We start from the raw sequence: 19,280 nt of genomic DNA on the forward strand, positions 1-19,280 counted from the left end.
AGACTCAAGCCTCAAGGAGGATCGCGATCCACGGCCACGCACGGCGAGAGATTGAAAAAAAAATGTTTCAACCTCGGAAGAAGAAAAGCACAACTTCTCGGTCTCGGTACGCAACGGCGAACTATCTACGATCGTACGCTGATGGCTAACCCCTGGGCGGCAAAGGAAAAACCTTTTAATGGATTAACCTGCGACCGGCGGTGGCGGTGGTGTTACCCCTAATGGCCACTCGTCTGGTTATATTTGGAGCACATCGGATCTTTAACTAGAGAAGCGCGCGCACCGGCAGGTTTTGTTGGGTGTTTGTGGGACGGAGGGCGGAGAAATTCAAAGATGATGGTCATTTTCTCCTCAACAACAACAAGCAACACAAGGGGGAAGGAAAATACGCCACCGAAAGACAATTCGCCGAAATGCACGAAGAAGAGAGCGGGGAAAAAAAAGGAGCACTTATTTGTTTTAATGTGTTTATTAAGAAAAGCCTTTAATTTTACCTTTCTCCTTTTCTCTCTCTTTCTCTCTCTCTCTCTCTCTCTCTCACTCTTTCTGTCACTTTTGTTTTAAAATTTAATTTTGCTGTTTCACCTTAGCGTATCGTTTTTTTTGGCTCACGAACCCCATTTGATCCGTTGCTTAAGTGAAGGCTAAGGTGCGATCATCGAAATATGATCGTCCCACAAAATGAAAAAAAACTACCACCCCCCACCCCCAACACGCAACCCCCCAGCGATCGATCGGCAGTTTGGGTCGGTGGCGGACGTTTTGTTTGTGCCGCCGAATCATGCCGCCGAAACGCGCAATCAAACGGGAGTGTGTATGCCGCCTATGCCGCAGATACCCGAAAGGCGCCCATCTGCGTTCGATCAGCTCCCCGATGTAAGAAAACAGAAGCCGGCTGCCTGGTAGCCGGAACGCTAAATTGAATTATGACAGTTTGATTGTGTTTGGCCGGCGCGGCAAAAACCACAACCAATCGTCGCGGCCGCTCGAGTTTTTCGGCTGCGATCGGACGCTGCGGTGCGAAAGAGAAAGCCCAGCTGGCGGTGATCGGTCGGCAGCAATGGATCGAAACGCCAGGCTGGACTGGACTGGTTGGAATTTTAAGTGGCGCTCGAGTGCGCGCGAACGCGGCCAGACTATCGGCCGGGAAGGCGAATCACTCCCAAAAGGATCTTAATGCGATCCGAGCGTTCCGAGTCCGCATGGGAGCGGGCTGCCCCTAGCGACTAGTGAGGGGTCACCGGTCGACACAAATGTGGTAATTAGGCTCAATTAAGACATCAGCCCCGAGATGACAGATTAATTTTTGCAGATTAATGTGCCGGACCGTGCCGTGACCGTGCGCATCGGAAAGTAGCAATTAATTGCATACTCTAGCAATTGAAAGCTCTCGTTTTGCTGGGGAGGGACTGCGCTGTGAATGAGAGAGGTTTCGGTTTTGGAGCAACAGTTTTTCCTCCGGGGCCTTTGCACCTCACAGTCCGCGCACACATTCGTGCGACACTTTCTTCCGTCGAACACCGTGTCTAGCCATCTCATTATGGCTCGCGATACGACCATCAGACGGAGGCTGATTGAATTAGCCAGGAATCGCAAATGGAGACGCGTGCGTTTCAGGAAAATGCGGAAGACTCCATCTCCGTCTGGAATGCCAGAAACTCCTATTTCCATTTAGGGACAGTCGAGAGAGAGAAAAAAAAACTCCTTCCAGCGTCACGACCCGCACGATGTTGTTCGTGTCGATGAATTTTCGGTGATTAAAACACACTTTAATGCTGTCGGTTGAGGAAAGATGGCCGTTCACAATTTGGCAACTGTGTGACACAAACGTTTCTGGTGACCTTTTCTTCGGCCAATACCTAAGCGCACAGTCGGAATGGGAGTTTCAAATATTCTTCCCCCGTTCGTAGATAAATGTCGCCAGCGCGATTGAAGCGGCCATAAAAATCGCCTAAAAAATCTTCAGCTCTCTAATAAAGCGATTGTGGCGTTCGTTCGCAGCTCGGCTAACGGTAGGATGGAACCGACCTTGCCGCAGCCCGAAAACCCAAAAACCCACGGAAGCCCGATCCCTTCGAAATGCTAATGTGCCTCGCGTTCGATGGCGTGGTGTGTGGACGCGTATCGTGTTATCGATTATTTTATGATGCCAGCCGTCGTTTGCCCCGAGCCTTGCTGTTGCTGCTGCTGCTGCTTTGCCAATAAACCAAAATAATAGTGACACCACTCCCCACCGTGAGTTGATAGATCCATCGTTTCCACACACACACAGAGAGTCACATAAAACTCGGTAGAACGGTGAGATATCAATCAATCACGATCCGGGAGGGGTTTTGGTTCCGTAGAGGTTGCCATCCGCGAACCTGTTGCCGGCGACACGTCCGATTCGCTCGTCTCCGAACGGCCGCGCGTACCATTTGCATGTTTGGGTTTGATTTGTTTTTATCAGCTTCATTGCTCGCCGCCGGAGGCATCGAGCGGGTGAAGCTGTTTGGAGACAGAAGCAATAAAACAGTTACCACCTTCCTAGGAACCATTAAATGCTGGCCCACTCTAACAAATCGTCCAGCTCTATTAATCGTGCCCGAGCCAGCTGCTAGCGATCGGTCGAAAATGATGCGCGGCTAGACTCCCTTTCCACCACGTAATACGATCGTGGAAGACGAATCAACCGCTCGGCTCAGACGTCTCATCGCGTCTGGTCCGCCATCAGTTTAATGTGCGTCTGGTAGCGAGAAGTAAATCAAATATTTAAATTAAAATTTACCTTCCTGGCATAACGGCCAAATCGGCATCGTCCGGACGGGGCGATCGTGATTGAAACGCGATCGTGAGATTTATTGCGCATCAAACCCAATCAAATGGTAGTAGAAATTTAGTGTACCAAGCTCAGGGTTCGAAAGAGTGGAGGTGATTGATTCGTGAGCGTAGTAATAAAGGAAAAACACAAAACCGTTTTGCTAGACTTCCCGCCACGACACGAACATTTGTGTGAGTGAGAATGGATTCTAGGATGTTTGGGTGAAAATCGAAATGGGGATTAATTTTCATCGCTACTTCATTAAATGTATATTTTGCTGATGGGGAGCCAAAAACCACATCGCTAATCACCAAACCTTGTTTAATGGTTGAAATGTGTTTTTGACTGTTTTTTCCCTGTAGTCTTCAGCGCTTCGAAACTTCATCAAAACCATTCCTCAGGATACACCGTCTTCCTCCCAGCTCGTGTGACGCATTGAGATTAAGCATCTTTTAATTACAAACCTCACGGAGGGAAAATGGCCCTTCAGTCGGTGGGATCTGCACGGTGAAGCACCGGTGGAAGTGTTCGCATCGCATTTTAGCTATTCTCTCCCGGAACCCGCGCACAGGTCAGTTGGCAATTTTTTGCGTTTTCTACCTCGCACACACATTAAAAGCAAACCAACCAACGCTACGAGAGCTCATTCCCATCCCAAAAAACAAAAAACAAAAAAAACACTAACTAGACTGATGGGAATAGGGGTGACGCAGGGTCATACTTGGGAGACGCGGGACAGATGAATTGCATTCAGGCACGGAACGCGTCGTCTTCATTTTCGACATGCAACTCAAAGCGTGCTGCGCCACACCGGCCACACAACTGCAACCCTCGCCACTAAAAAACGCTCAACTTCAACGTCCCATCAAGCGACGAACCGTCTCGTTCGCACTCGCAACCGATCACGTACGGGACAATACGGGTGCCGCATGTCGCCAGCCTCGGTACCTCGGCACACATGCAACGGTGGACGGTACTGGCCAAATTTTCAATGATAAAGTAATTACCATCGTATCTTGTGAAGCGCCATTCATGTCTTCGCTTGTGCTGTGTTGTGCCGATACAAGCCGCAGTTTTTGGGACATCCGTGTGTGAGGGGCACGCCCCTCGGGTCTACTCGTTGCACAATAATGCGCTCCAACTCACTCCACTCCAAACAAGGGTGGAGGAGGATACAGGGTGGGAGAGACAGGGTGCGACGTTTTTTTTTTCTTATTTTGGCGTGCGATAATTACATTTCCGCGACGCGTTCAAGCGTCTCGTTGTTCTTGATGGAAATCTCAATTGCAGTTTGGTTCCTGTGCCATTCACAACCGTCCGTGCCGTCCGGGGGGAGGCCAAAAACGTTCAGCCCCGAGACCGAACGGTACGTACGGAGCACTGCATTAACACTCGGTGCGCGGGTACCGCCCGACTCTATGGCTGCGCTGTAGTAATTATTGTTAATTACTTTTTTATGTAATTGAAATTGAAATAACCGAGCCACGCTAGCACCGCGCACCACACCAATGTGCCGCAGATTTGGGGTTTCGGTCGATAGTTCGTAAAACAACCTCTAAACAATGTTTGTCTCTACAGCAAAGTAGACAACAACCAAAAAAAAAATAGACACAAACTTTTTCCACTTCGAAATGTACTTCGAAAAAAGGCAAATAAAATGTTTGATTTGTCGAAACACTTACCGTGCGGTCCGTAGCTGGTCGGGTAGTAGCGCCGATGGGAGCCATTTTCCAGCGGGTAGAATGGGTTCATCTCGGACGGATCGACCGCGGCCGTCTGGTGACCGAGGGCGGCCGATGTACCGGGTGAGCCACCGAGCCGCTGGTTGTCGTACCAGCTGCGTGCCTCCGCTGCCGACGTCATATCCATGATGGCTGCTGGAAACTTGCGCGAAAACAAAAAACAAAGTCGCCTACTGCTTCTTACGCTCACAATGTAACTTTCTCACACTCACTCACTCACTCACGCACCGCACCAAACGCTCACGCTCACTTACGCACTTGCAACAAACCGAAACGCAAAATTGTAATTGATTGCACGATTACAAACACGATTTCTGCGATGTCCTTGCTCGTGCTGGAGGGACGAATTTCCCTTGGCGCTCAACTTAGACGGCAACAGTTTTTCCTTCGCGGAACAGTTTTCATCCCAGCGCGCACTGGTTCGGTCGTGTCTGCCGTTGCATCTATTCGCTCCACATTCCGGTGCGCGGGCATGTCACTGCGCTGCCGATGCCACTCGCCGCGGACGCACACCGATGCATGCGGGCTCCGGCCGGTCGACACAAAATGGTGGATCGCAAATCGCAGCGCAATATTCCGATTCGTCGATCGGCGAACGCTTCGGGGAAGTTCGGGGGAAAAAAAAACACCGCGCGGGTCACGACGCAGTACACCCGCGGAGCGCGCCGTACACTTATTTATCGCGCTGCTCTCCTTTGTTCATTCGTCATCTAAGCGCACCCAACGGTGGAACACACGCGGTGGAATATCATTCCGCTGGTGCCGCATACGAAACGCGCGAACCGGTACGCGTGCGGACGACGGTATGTGACTTGTTTTTTCGGAGGTGCTTCACGTTCGACCTATCAGGGTTGGCCGATGATGGGGATGCCGATGCTTTTTTTCGGGGTGGTTTGTAATGTATACACACGACGTTGGATGTTGCTCATTCAACGAAACAAATTGTTTCCTTTTGTGAGAAATTCTGACTTGGTTTTTTTTTTTTTGTTGGCCTCCGTTCACCCCCTGTGCCCTGTATGCCACGGGCTCTGCAGCACTGCTGGTGGAAGAAAAGCGAAAAGAAAACCATTATTGTAAGCAAAACAAAAACAGACAATATCATTAGACTGGTAATCAACCGCTTAAATAAGGTGGAAAATTGTAGGCTCCCTTACGATTCGAATTTTGGTTTCGGAAGGAAAATGGAAAAACATACACACAGTCATTCCTTCACACACTAACCTATTCATTCACTACCCCGTTTGCGCATCGGGATTTTGGGTCGTGAGTGAAATTGTGAAATTGACACCGATCCTGTCCGATACACCGCCAGAGCTAGATTGTAGCAGAAACAGCACCACACACTTGAACGGTCGGTGATCGAACAGACGTTATCGCAACGACGGCGGGATCGTTATCATAGCTTCTTCGCTACCTAGAACAATCCATCCATCCGCAAGGTGATGGAGGAAAACGACTGATAAAAAGCGTCCAAATGTCCCGTGCGTTTCACCGGCGCAAGATGGGCGGCCGGCGAGCAGAGGGTTCGCTGTCTAGCCGCCCTTCGTGTCACCTATCGCTATCGTTCACCTGCACCTACGGGTAGCGTCTTGGCGCCGTTTTGGGCATATACGGATGCTATCAGCATGTAATACACTGCATGATAACTCAACGATTGCTATCCAATCGATATATATATACAAATGCAGGGCAAACATCATCAACACCGCCACATCAGCGATCGGTAAGCGTTTAGTCGCGTAATTTGTGACATTGAAATGATGTCCACGTCTCGTCAGGTGATGCGACGCGATGTGTCTCTTTGTTTTGTTAATTTTCGCCGATACAAGCGTCACGAAATAATGTAAAACTATTCCACGCGGAGTGTGTTTTGTTCCGTTTTGATGATGGAAGAGTTGAAAAAGGGGTTGACATTTAAGCAAAACGGCCGGCCATTTTCTTGCGTTCCTTACACATGGAATAGCTTAATTTTCCAGCTCATTTTCCCGAGTTCGTTCCTGGTAGCATAATCAGCGAATTGGTGGCTTAACAATTGATCGTTGACAGCAAAATGATAAGCGCCGGCTGTGAAGGGCGCCACATCCCTTCCACACACATTCACACAGGGGAACGGTCCCCTCTGCAACAACAACAAGCAAGCATAAAATGGCGAATCGCTCAGCACAATCGCTCGATTGCCATACACTCAGCATGCGAATAAACCTATTCGCCAATCGATAAACCGAACGGAACAAGAAGCAAAAAGCGATTTAAAAATAAATGCACAAGTTCGCTGCTTGATGCAACGAAATCTCCCGCAGCAAAACAGCCACTCCGTCCGGCCGATCTGTGATCCTTTGCAGAAGTACCGTTTTTTTGTTGTTTTGTTTGCCCAAAAGCACGCCTCTTAAAGCTTAGACGGAACAATGTGTTCAAGGATCGCAAACGGGTGCGTTTGTGTTGTTTTTTTTTTTTGCTTCGTTACCCTGTTGGTTCGGCTCTTTATTTCTTTATTGCGCCACAAAGGCAACGCTCAACCGCTGTGCGCAACAATGAAGCTGTTTAGAACGTTGAAAAAGTAAGTGTGCTTGCGACGTAATCGATATCGGGGTCTCGATCATCCGCTCGTTCGCACGGGGAGTGGAGTTTCCCGTCCCAAGGTTACCCGGGGTGGACTCGTACCAAACCCTCTTGAAACTTTTCCACCGGGGTTTTTATGTCTGTGTGTGTGCTGGGCGGAAAATACGGAATGGGAAATGTAACAATCCGTACCGAGCGGTAATGGTACCGAGTTGAAGGATATCATATTTCCGTCACCGTATCTGACCCGTTGGAATGGGAAATAGAAAGGTAAAAGGAAGCATACAATTCAATGAAACAATGTAGCAATTCGTGGCAAATTTATGCAACTTTGTCGATAAATGGAATTCTATCTCAAACATACAACTAATATGAGATGATTATATTTAAAAAATCAAACTCAAACAACCTTTTTCTAAGTAGAATCCTTCTTGCCATTTTTCCAATCATTTTTTTTAGCTACGCCTCGCCTTTTAGCTTAATCAGCAAAAAAGGCCATCAAACCGTACCGAACACGCTTCTGTCAACACGTAATCGATGGAATAGGAAATCGTTACCGATTGAATAATTCAATTATATGCCAACGCCACACGTTTGCGTGCCAACGACATTCTAATCATTCGCCTGCCCATGTTCGGTGTCGGTCTTTGGCGGCTCCTTCGGTTCGGGGACAACAGTCGGGAGTCCCATCCGCACGCATACCCCAAACAAGCCAATCCGCCAACGGCGAGAGGGCGAAAAAGCGCCCGGCGCTGGTGTCACTTTTTGGTGGTGTCACTTTAATTTTTGGAACACTTGGGCAGTTGCGAAGTGACGAGTGTAATTAAATCACATGATCTTAACGAACTACAAAAACCATTGCCATAGGTGTCATCAACACGATGGTACGCCTCTTGCACCTTGCACGAAACGGTTCGCTTCGTGTGGCGTACGACTGTTCATTAACCTTAGCCCAGGCTCTGATTAAGCTACTGCTTTTAGATGGTTTTGTGGACAGGAAATGCACGGCTAATGGTACAGAGACCCGAGAAGTCTTTTTCTATGTAGTTCCCTAGATAATCAAGCTCTCCCCCTCCCGCAACAATTCACGAGTCACAACGGAAGTCGAAAGCAACTGTCACCAAAACTTATAGCTTCAAATTTCTTACTTCCCGACATAAAACATAAACTACTTTGGCCGAACTTTTGGACGAGTCCGGTGCGTCTTGTCGCCGGGTTCTAGCTAGTGTATCCGGGCATGTGACAACAACATCATAATAAAAACATGCTTCATGTTCTACCACATTTCATTCGCCGCCATTTTGTGTGCTGGCCTGGCTTGGTGCGGGCAGGACCTTTACGTACCGTTCGCACAGATCACTACTCGCCGCCTTTACTCGCGTGGTCCACTGTCCGTTTTTTACGACGACAATTGGTACTGTAATTTTATAGTGCCCTCTTCTTTTACGACGACCTCTCCAAGACGACTGCCACGGGTGATGTTTGCGTACGTAGCAAAACGAGTGACCCCTCGGATAAACCTCTTTTTTTTTCCTGCCCTGCCAACTCATTAATGGTGCTCGGGAGCTTTCGGGAGCAGAAACAGTAGTAAGTGAAATAATAACATTTATAGTACTAACCACCTTCGGGCCGCATCCCGTCGGCTGCCCGGCCCCCTCACCCAGTACGCACACCAGTTGGCAATCTTGATAGCGTGCGTCGTAAAGAATGACTACAAGAATAAAAACAAAATCATGCTCACATTCATAAGAATCTAATAAAAAGCAACGTCATTGAAGCTCAACAATAAAACTCTCCACCGTTTGACGGACGCACGGCTAAGATTTTTCCGTAAAGAAAGTGCGCAGGGGTGGTGAAGTTCCAACATTCGGTAGTAGTAGCTGTCGGTGTCAGCCTAATAGGACCCTCATTTATGCATGTTATATGTGGCCATCAAAATCATGACGGGTGTCGTAAAAGAAATGAAACGCACGGCACACAAACCAACAACGTCAACAAGAAATCAGCGAATGAAACCGGTCAGAGGTTCCAATAAAAAAACTACCAACATCTAAGCGTCCCCGTACTAGAAGTCGTTCATTCATCATCCGTTCGGTGGTTTATTGTAGTGGATGCTCTTTAGCTGCGAAGGGGCAGTAAAGTGCAGAACAATCAAAACATGAATGATCATGCAAAGCCATTACGGGTGACACTAGTTCTAGTGTGGAGCGAGATGGACTTTAAAACAATTGACGTGCGAGAGAAAAAAAAGCGAAAAGAATTTTCTGAATAATGCAATTGATTAGCAATCGATAGATCGGCTTTACCACCGATCAGAACGGTGATTTTGCGGTGACAGGCAAGAAGAAAAGAAAAGAGAAAAGCCACCTTCATTGCATTCCGATCCGGTCATCTCGGGCGTACCGATATGGGCAGTACCGATCGCAATTAGTCGACCTGTTCCAGCCGGGTTTTATGTTTTACATCAAACTTCCTTTTTTTGTGCTTTTATTTTCCTCTAATTCTTTCACTCTCTCTCTCTCTCCCTGTTCGCTTTCCATCCCCGCCGTGCTTGTTTTGCTGGCCAGTCTCCATTTAATCATTCGGTTCGTTCATTTTCGTTCGTTACTGTCGTTAATTCCTATTACACGATTGTAATGCGTTAGGGGTTTTCTTTTTATACGATGCTGAACCAAACAACCGATCGTTAAAAGTAGTTACAAATGACTAACAACTGCAAACTGGCAAAGCAGAGCACAACAGACCACTACGTGTCTTCCCATTCCCGGTCATGAGGCGATATGGTCAACTAGACTCGAGACTGAAAACCCGGAGGACTCTCAACGGGACACGATGGAGTTACGGCCAATAATGATGCGCGACAGTGTCCGGGAGGATGTTGACTGTTGGTAAAAGGTGGTATATTTCCCACCCATAGTGAACACCACAGCTTACGCCGTTGTCTCATTACTTTCTGGCCCTCGATTCCAGTATCTTTCCATGTCCAGGGTGTGTGGTAACGTACTTCAGCGATTCCAATTCCACTGCGGACAACTCTGATTGGTTGTACGAGAGTTCTGAGCTGGAAGTTACAGCAAAAACTGTTCATTATAAACAATTCTGAAGTCTTAGACGAGCTCTGCATGAAGATCTTCAGACGTTCCGAAAGGGCAACACTTTTCCTTCACTCGATTATCCAATTTAGCCCACAGTTTAGCGGGTTAATTGTTATATCATTTACCCTTTGCGAAGAATATTTTAGCATAAAACAGATAAATATGCACGTTGCACGTTAATTAAGCTTTATCTTAACGTCAAAAAAGGAAAATTTTAATTGCCAAAACTATAATTGTGGCATATTGTTTAGCGAAACGTCACGGAACCCTATTGAAAATACTCATCAAGGCACTTCTCACCAAATATTTGCATACAGAGTTCATTTTTAATCTTATCTTGCTGCCGGCCGCTACGTTTGCACCACAAATCATCACCATCGTCATGCTGATCTATGACTCGTCTATTTTAAACCAACCGTCTATTGATGGTCTGTTTACGAAATCAAACGATACGCAAAACAATGGCTACAAATGAGTGTTAAACGTCCGAGCATTACCATAATGCTTACCCATTTTTTTTTTAAACGCTGTTTGCCAGTTTGCCGTACACCGAAACACCTCAAGAAAATGAATGCAAAGTAGAACCGATTCGAGTTCCTTTCTCTTGGCCAAACAGGTTGGCAAACGTGTCCCTCTAACAGGAGTGGCTACACACTGGCAACGCGCTTCGGCGTGTTAGCGTGGCGTGGCCTTTTTTTGTGGGTTTCGTTTTAGAAAGAAAAAAGATTTCCATGTTAAACACAATACCCAACCAGGTGGAAAATTTAAAACGAAGCGCGTATCGTGTGTTAAAATTTACTTCGTTTTTTTTCTCTTTTTGGTTTAATTTCCCCAACCCTGGCACCAGCTTTTCCACCCAATCTTCCCTTCTGTGTAGGATGTAGGAGCCACCTCGAAGATAAAGCTCAAACATTAAACTCCTCCACATTTTGCGTACGACCTGTGGCGGTTTTTCGGGAAGAGCCGAAAAATCACTTGACCGAATCGTGCGCACAAATCACGAGCCGCTCGCACACAGTGACAACTTATTTGCGCAAAAAAACACAAAAAAGCAAAACCCACCCTGCGCGCGCGTCTTTGTCGCGCGACTACCCCGTTACAATCCATTCTCAATGCGCTAGGCGGCCGGGATAGGTATGAAAGAGGAAGAGAAAGAAGGGGTAGGACAGTTGTGGGTCGCATCATGCCACCGCTCACCTTTCCCACCCACCGGCAAATGAGGTGGTGGCACCATAAAATGCCGCGCCCGTCTTAATCGCCGGCTGACAGGTCGAGAAAGGTTCGGGATTTATGCGCAACCCACCCCCAACCCCAGTGTGGGTTTTGTATGTGTGTGTGTGTATGAGGGTGGGAGGGTATTTGAATCTGGACGCTCCAAAAAACCCACCGTCCAAATGTCTAGCGCAAGGTTAGAGTTTGGACGCTATTTTTTTTGTTTTTGGAGTGAAGCAAAAAGCTTTGTCTTAAGAGAATCCAAACCGATTTTCGTTGCTTGGATGGTGCAAGGGAAAGCAAACGGTGCGGTAAGGGTTGTTTTTTTTTCCTTGACTCGGTTTCTTCCTTCTATGTGCGCACCGGTGTGCCATCCTGTGAAAAGCTACGCGATCGTTACGGTGGACGATTTTTGAGGTGACGATTGCCGAGCAAAGGTGGTATGCGGTGGTGTTTTTCAGTTTTTTTTTGGGCCCCGAAAGTAGACAGAACGGTAAAAGAAGGACAGGAACACACGAAAAGGTGCCCAAAATTAGAGCAAACGCGAAAGTGCAGCGAAACGGTAGATTAATTTGAATAATTGCAATGGGAGTGGAAATTTATCTACCATTGTGCATGTGATCGGTGTATAATTTCCTCGCAGATTGAAGACTTTTCCCTGCTGCCACCGAGCGTCACAAAAAAGGAAACCCAACACATCCATTCCGAGAAAGCCGTTCAATCATCGGTATAATTATTTGGGACGTTTGGAGAGGGGTCAGAGTCGGCCGGGGAGAAAAAAAAAATGGCGAAGAAGTCTCCAAATCGAACCCAAGAACCGATCGATCGGTGTACCGAATGCTAACGGCTATCGTTTAGCCACCCTCAAATCCTTCAAATCCCATGCTTTGCGCACAGTCTAATAAATCTCAATCACTTATCGCATCAGTCAGCCCCATTGTCTGTCGATCGGTGCTACGTGCCGTCAGTTTGCCGTCCGCCGTATCTTTCACACGATCGCCACTCACCGGACGGGCTCACGCACGCGACCACCTGGGCTGCATTTTTTGGGGGGTGCGAAAAAAAAACAAAAAGACCAACCCCAACCAACCAACTGCCCCCCTTTCGCACTATTCCAGCGGCCAATAACCATCGATCATGCGATCGGGATTCCGCGTTGCTATCCCGGAACTTCCAAATAGATACGGGATACTGTGGACGGCACACAATGTTCAATTCCCGTTTAGACCGTTTGGAGTACACTGCAGCGTAATTGCGCACCCGCCAGGTCCAGGTCGGGCCAATTTATGGTGATAAATTGTTTTATCTCGCACACACACACACAGAAGGTGTCTCAGCAGGTCTGTGACTGCATGCCGGGGGTTCATATTTCAACATCTTCAAGCTACTCCCCGAGAGCAACCTGATTAGACAACTGGCTGAAAGAAGCTACGGTGGCAACACCTTCGTTGGTACGCGACCCAGAACCTCCGTGTTGGGTACCAAACTCCAAGAAAATGGGTTTCCTATGGTGGAACTCGGTGAATAAAAAAAAAACAATCAATAACTTTCTTCCCGAGCGTAGACCAATCGATCGCGAACGAAGCCTACTATGCTCTGGGCTGGATGTACGTATTTGAGTAATTAATTAACTCGCACACACACACACACTACGAGTCACTAACACAACTGTGTGGAAAGCTGCTCCCAGTGGGTGATCGGATCTGGGTCCGAGGGAGAATTTCTCGGAACCCAAGACCCATTCGTACGGCCAAGACCTCCAAAGAAGATCATCGATCCCCGGGAATCTATTAGGATGATGATAAATGAGCTACCAGCACCACGCGCCTTACGGTTCACTCGTAAACTCTCGATCGTTCGTTGAGGATCATTTCAGGCATTGCTATTGCCGCACAGTTTTGCCACCGATAACACGACCGTAACAGGGGGGTAGCGTCGAGAAATTGCTCGAAAGCGTCAATGTTTTAAATTGAAATTATCGCAACGGAGCGGAATCCTCAAGAAACTCTCGTCTAGACCAGAAGGTGAAGAGTTGGTTTTTTTGGGAGTATTATTTCTACACCGACCGAGCAGCTCCGACTATTTGAAAAGCCACGGGAGTTCCAAAGCAAACAATCAAACACTCGCATCGCATTACGTCCAAAGCACTGACAAACGGTACCGCGAACTATTGTTTCTTTTTTCGTACGTGTCCCGGGTGAGGTTCACCAATGTGAGGTTTGAAACTGCGGCCGGCCGGGTGTCATGAAATCATTTTTCTTGCCACCGAAAACCCCGCGAAAGGCGAAGGCGAACGGGTAAAGGATGTTTGATTGCTTTACCGACACTCAGCGGTTCCGATACCTTCTTGGTGCGTACGGACAACTCCCAACACGACCGGATCGAAGGATTGAATCGGGGGCTACCAACGTTGGTACGGTGTGGTCAATTGGAGTGTTTTGGGTGGTGTTTTGATTTATTGATTTATTTCTCCTCGATTCTCTGATTCTACACACACACACACGCACACACACGCACGTACGAAGTTAATTTCTTCTTGTTTGTGCTCAAGTGTTCAACCCTCCCACAGGGCACACACACTCACACACACACTCCCGGCTCGAGAAAAGCGAATTCGTCCGATGCCAAACGACGTGAATGAAATGGGGGACCAACACGGGACCAAAACGGGAGAAAAATTACACTCCGTTGTCGCGGCTGTGTTCCCTCAATGAAACAACACCGACGGTGTTTGAGAACGGTTCGTTACGGCCCAAAAAAACGGCAACCGAAACGTCCCGATGCAACCGCAACCAGCAAACAAATCATTGGTCAATTAAGAGAATTAATTAATTTTTAATTTCTTACCATCCCACCAACAAAACCTAACCTCAACATCACAAGACTTCCTGTGAAGAGTTCGAGTGTTTTGAGCACTCCGCGAATCTCCGCCAGTGCTGGTGGTAAATTATTACAAAACTAACACGCTGTCGCTGGTAGTGGATCGTCGGTCCTCGGCTGCACAATAACTGCATCCTAAACATTCGCCTTTCCGGGCGGACATTTCATCAAACCCCAGCCACCGGTTGAGGGGTAGCGTCTTTGGACCATCCTAATTATCGGCCATTTGTTTGCCATGAGGGCTCGTTTCGATTCTCGGCCCCCCTTCTCACCTCAAGAACTGGGACCGTGTGCCGAATCGATGCGAATGGTAACACGAGTAAACAAATTTGTTTCCGTACGGGTCAAAACCCCGATCGGTCGGCCGAATGAAAAAAAGGTGCCTAATTTAAATCCATTTATTTGATTGCACCAAAACGCACGCGTGGTGGAATCGATCGGTGGTTCCTTGATGATGTTATTCGTTTTCTTCTTCTGGTGGTCGATATACACCGGCTCGGTTGGGTTACGGTTGGCCGTTATCTTGCGCTCGTCAAACGTCACGCGGTCCTGTCTAGCGCAACAACCGAAAGCATTGTTTTCGGCGCGGCACGGAAAAGCCATCACACCAACATGGGTATCGGGGGAAAGTTTTTAAAGCTGTAATGTAACAATATCAGCTGCGCCGCCCATTACATGCGGGAGGAACAATCTCACATAAAGACTTTTGATGTGAGGGCACTGGCAAGACAAGAACATACAAAAAAAGCCAGCTCCAACACCGTCCCGTGTGGTGTAAATGCCGACGGGTTTGCTTGTGAGTCCCCGGAGAGTCCTCGAACTGTCCGATGCGCACCTGATACATCTTCGCACGATAGTGTTTTCGGGACGCGCTATTTGATAACGGAAGTGGTGATACAAGACAAAAATCGACAAACTTGTCAATCTTCTTTTTGCGGTGTGCTCGCGCCCGGGGCCTGCTGCTTCTCGATGCTTGATCGATAACGGTGGGTTTTCTTGCTGGTTTTGTTTGCTCTGTTTCCATTCCCAACTGCTTGACCACTCTCGGGCCAACTGTTTCGTAAGGTTCTGTTTGCGTTCGGTGTGCGTTCGGCAATCGATGGCGTTGATGGCGTTTGATTTGATTAGATAAGGCCCCGAAATTGGGTTGTCGGCAAGTGCGGAGACCGTGTGAACCTTAAGATCTGTTTATTGACCAAGCATGTGCAGGAAGAGGCTTCACCGTAAATGTAAACCTCCTATGAGGAGTTTACCACGAAAGCATTGAAGTTGTGCACACTTATTTCTGGGCCGATTTGTGACTCCAGCTCTAATCTGCCAAAAATCGAGCAAGTGAAACATGTGTACCGGTACGCAAATCACATCAAAACCCGTGATCTGATTATGGGGCCAGTGTCGTGCACAAGGCGTTGTAAAGGGCGCGCTGCGTCTTATCGATACCCCCAAATTGGTGCGATACGGGGCCAATAAGTCAGTTAGTGGCGATAAGAAAGTGACCGATGGGATTAGACACACACACAAAAAAAAGCGAAAGATCGCACTAATATGTATCTCCGTCCACAACCAAATGCACCAGTGCAAGTCGGTGATGACCGAGACGGCCTGAAACCGGGGGAGAATGAGAAGGCTCTTCTGTAGCTCCGTTCAATTATGAACTGTTATCGAAAGCACTCAAGTGTCAAAATTGTTTAATTTATTACCAATTTACGACACCGATAACAACGTCCCGATAGTGATTCCGTGGGGTGAATGCAACCGTACAGGTATATGCAAGTTAGAGGGCTCTTGTGGCTTCTCAATTTCAGACCAGTAACTAGTGGGTTATCACAGGTTAACAAAGCATGGGCAAACGCATATTTTCCAACTGTGAACACTTCAACTCCAGCTCAACTACTCTCGGTACTCTGGATGTATTTGGACCTGGACCTCCGCATGGCACCTCGATTTTGGCTTTAATTGTTTTATTACAGTCCTCTCAAAGTGTTGTGCCACTTCCTTTCCGTACTTCACACACACGCACACACACGTGGGTTGCTTGGTTGTATCTAGGTTTGGGGTGCTAAGAAAGGGACCCTCAGCTCTTCTCACCTGTGGAGGCTGTTGCACTATCCGCCTGAATTCAAATAGCCGACGCAATTGATACGATACTGCCGGGTAGCATAAAACATGTACACGCACACACTGATCACGGATTGTGTGTTATTCACAATTGGTTTTCGCTATTTTTGTTATTGGAACAATATGTTATTTGTAATAATTGCGTTGTGCACTGAGCCGAACTCTTCAGAAGTCGTGAATATACACTCAGTATCCAGTTACCAGTTGTGTGGGGGATTTTTCACGTCAGGAGGAATAATCCTTTAGCACTAAAACACACACACACACACATACTCTCACACATACATACTGGTAGATGGACAAATCCGGTCTGATGGGTGGAGACGCTAGGTGCGGCACTCCGTCACTTAGAACAATTCCCACAATTTACACGTAGTAGCAGTGATAATTAACAAATTCCACAATGACACTTACAGATAGTATTGTTACCAACAATCGGGCGCCAGCTGACAAGCAACTGCGACGATGTGTTGGAAGAATTTCTAAGCGGTCACTCCCGTTGTCACCTGCTAAACACGCATCGAATGGTCACTGTCAGCGCGATTGGATCACTGTATGCAAGGGTAGGACGTATCGGTGTTGATCGATCAATCACATCATACGCTGCCTTGTCGAAAACGTTCTGCATCCACGGGTTTGTAATTGCACTGTTGAAGTTTTCGAATTTTTTGCAGTAATTCTAAGCTTAGTTCCACGCTTTTCAACTGAGACGACACGCGCGGTTGTGGCGCCTGCTACGTTGTTCTGTTTCTGTCGTATCACCAAACATGGATGCACTTTTTGCTGGCTGGTTAAAACATGCAGCAAAATCACCCTCTATCACACACACGTATTCACGCACTCCCGTTTGGGGGATGAAAGATTTTGCACGCAATTTTTTGTCACGGTATTTCGCACGTATGCACGAATCGATCGCCTGGTGGAGGCTTGTGCACACACGCCGATTCGGCCACTGATCCGAAAATCGTTCAGCAGCTACGCACTAATCCTAGCCGGGGTTTAACAAAATTCGGGGGGATCACACCGCGATTTTCCGCGCACACTGTATCCGTGAAACACGCGCGCGCAACCACGCCAGCCAACGGTTTTCGAAGAACTGGCTCAAAAGAAGGAACGGATGAAAGGCATTGCGCCCTAACCGCGTGCACGGTTTCGAGTGCGAGAGTACGCAGTGGTTGCTTCGCTCTCGCTGGTGAGTTGTTTCGAGCACCCGTCACGCTCTCGCTTGCATCGCAGTTTCGCGAGAGGTGTGGCTTACGCGATGGAAAAGGCGTGACGAACGTGCCGTTGCTGGCGATGGGAGAGAGCGAGAGCGCGAAACGCACACAGATGCAGCTGGTGTCACATTCGCGCCCTTTGCTCGATGCAACTTTTTACGTTCTCTTTCTCGCTCTCTCGGGTTTATTCGCGTGCCGCTTCTTGCGTACAGTGAGTCAACCCCTAAAACGAGAGAACGTTTTTCAACCACCCCTTTGTACGTGAGAACGAGCCGGAGAGAGTAGCTCCACGGTGGAAAATGCAATTGTTTTGTGTCAGCAGCTTGTTGTTGTTGTTGTTGTTTTTGTTGGTGCTTTTTTTTGTTTGCTTCTCCCATTATCACATCTCCCCACGTTGCATTTCTAGCAACACTGTATGTGAAGTCGGTTTTAAAGAGATGTGCTGAGAGGAGATGCGCACTCCAGCGGTAAAGTTTTCCAGCATTATTTTCCTCAGCAGGGTTGTTTTTTTTTGTCTTCTTTCGCTTGACACTTTGGATATGGTCGAACTGTTTTTGCAGCACAGTTGCTGCGATTGCTTTCGGAAGGTAGTCTTGTTTGGCTTTTGTGTTGGTAGCCTGGTGTGCTGTGTGACATTTCGGATTCGAAAGGATAGCTTCTCCCAGCGGTCAAAATCTTCGTTAAGCGGGCTTCACAGAGGCTTCAGTTGGTCCAAGTGAAGCCTCTGTGAAGCCCGCTTAACGAAGAGCTTTTTTGTGCATGTATTGGTGTGCAGCGCGGTATCCGCTTAGGTATGGGTGCGTTATTTGCTTGCATATTGGGATTATGTCATCATATCGTAGGACAAAAAGTAATTTTTTAAATAATTTATTATTGCTTTTATTTACATATTTTTCACTTGCACTTTTCTTGGTTACAGATATGGTGTTATGCGTAGGTCTGGAAATAAAACAAAGTTTCAATTAATAATTAAATCTTTAAATTTTGTATAAAACATACAAAAGTACACACTTACCATGCTTAATTTTTTGTCCTTTCCGCTTCATTCTTCTTGGACAGTGTTCATGGTCTTGTCCTTCGTGCCAATCACTTTACAATAACAAAAAATACCTACACCGATAAAAGAAAGATGTAAATTAGATGAATTAGTCCAAATGTATTGAATTTAATTACTTACCAAAATCCCGCGGTAGCCATAATATATTTTCAGCGTCAACTTGTCTTGACGCCGCGTTGGTCAACATTCCACAACTTTTCTCAATGTTTCCTTTCCGATTTCAGTGGCATAACTTTCCAGTCACTTGGCGGTAGTTAGCTCTTCCGATTGGGTGCCATTTTTGATTGTTTTTAATGGTTTTATACACCATTTTTGTTCTATTCTCACAAGACACCTTTCCACGTCGAAGCAAAACAAACTATGGCTACTACGGAAAGTCGGTCCTGTCAAAATGATTTTTACACACACATGGATAATTCCATAAGCTCAACGTGTACATACACATCGCGGACGGTGCGAAACTTTCGTAAAGTTCGGAAAGAGCGAGTCAAGAACATGCTTGACGAACAAAAAAACGGAGATAGCATGTGTCGATGCATAAAAGTATAGGCCAACGAGGGTTGGAAGTGGGTGAAACGCAGAGAAACGAGTAAAAGCTTG

The 19,280-nt window shown here is 47.3% G+C and overlaps 1 protein-coding gene and 1 long non-coding RNA gene across 2 annotated transcripts in view; both read right to left on the reverse strand.

Annotated features, from left to right (window-relative positions):
• The window catches only part of LOC128310520 (GATA-binding factor C), a 99,960-nt gene extending 95,291 nt beyond the window's left edge, over positions 1 to 4,669 (reverse strand). Inside the window, exon 1 of the mRNA XM_053047177.1 lies at positions 4,483 to 4,669. Coding sequence (XP_052903137.1) covers positions 4,483 to 4,669 — 187 coding nt within the window. The remainder of the gene's footprint in view (positions 1 to 4,482) is intronic.
• A 13,819-nt stretch (positions 4,670 to 18,488) lies between these two features.
• LOC128298981 (uncharacterized) lies at positions 18,489 to 18,872 on the reverse strand. Its single transcript, XR_008287286.1, has 3 exons — positions 18,801 to 18,872; positions 18,639 to 18,733; positions 18,489 to 18,562 (listed from the first exon to the last, which is right to left on the reverse strand). It is a non-coding gene; the product is annotated as an uncharacterized LOC128298981 (long non-coding RNA).
• Positions 18,873 to 19,280: the final 408 nt, after the last annotated feature.

Source organism: Anopheles moucheti, chromosome 2 (assembly GCF_943734755.1).
Source record: "Anopheles moucheti chromosome 2, idAnoMoucSN_F20_07, whole genome shotgun sequence".
NCBI lineage: Eukaryota > Metazoa > Arthropoda > Insecta > Diptera > Culicidae > Anopheles > Anopheles moucheti.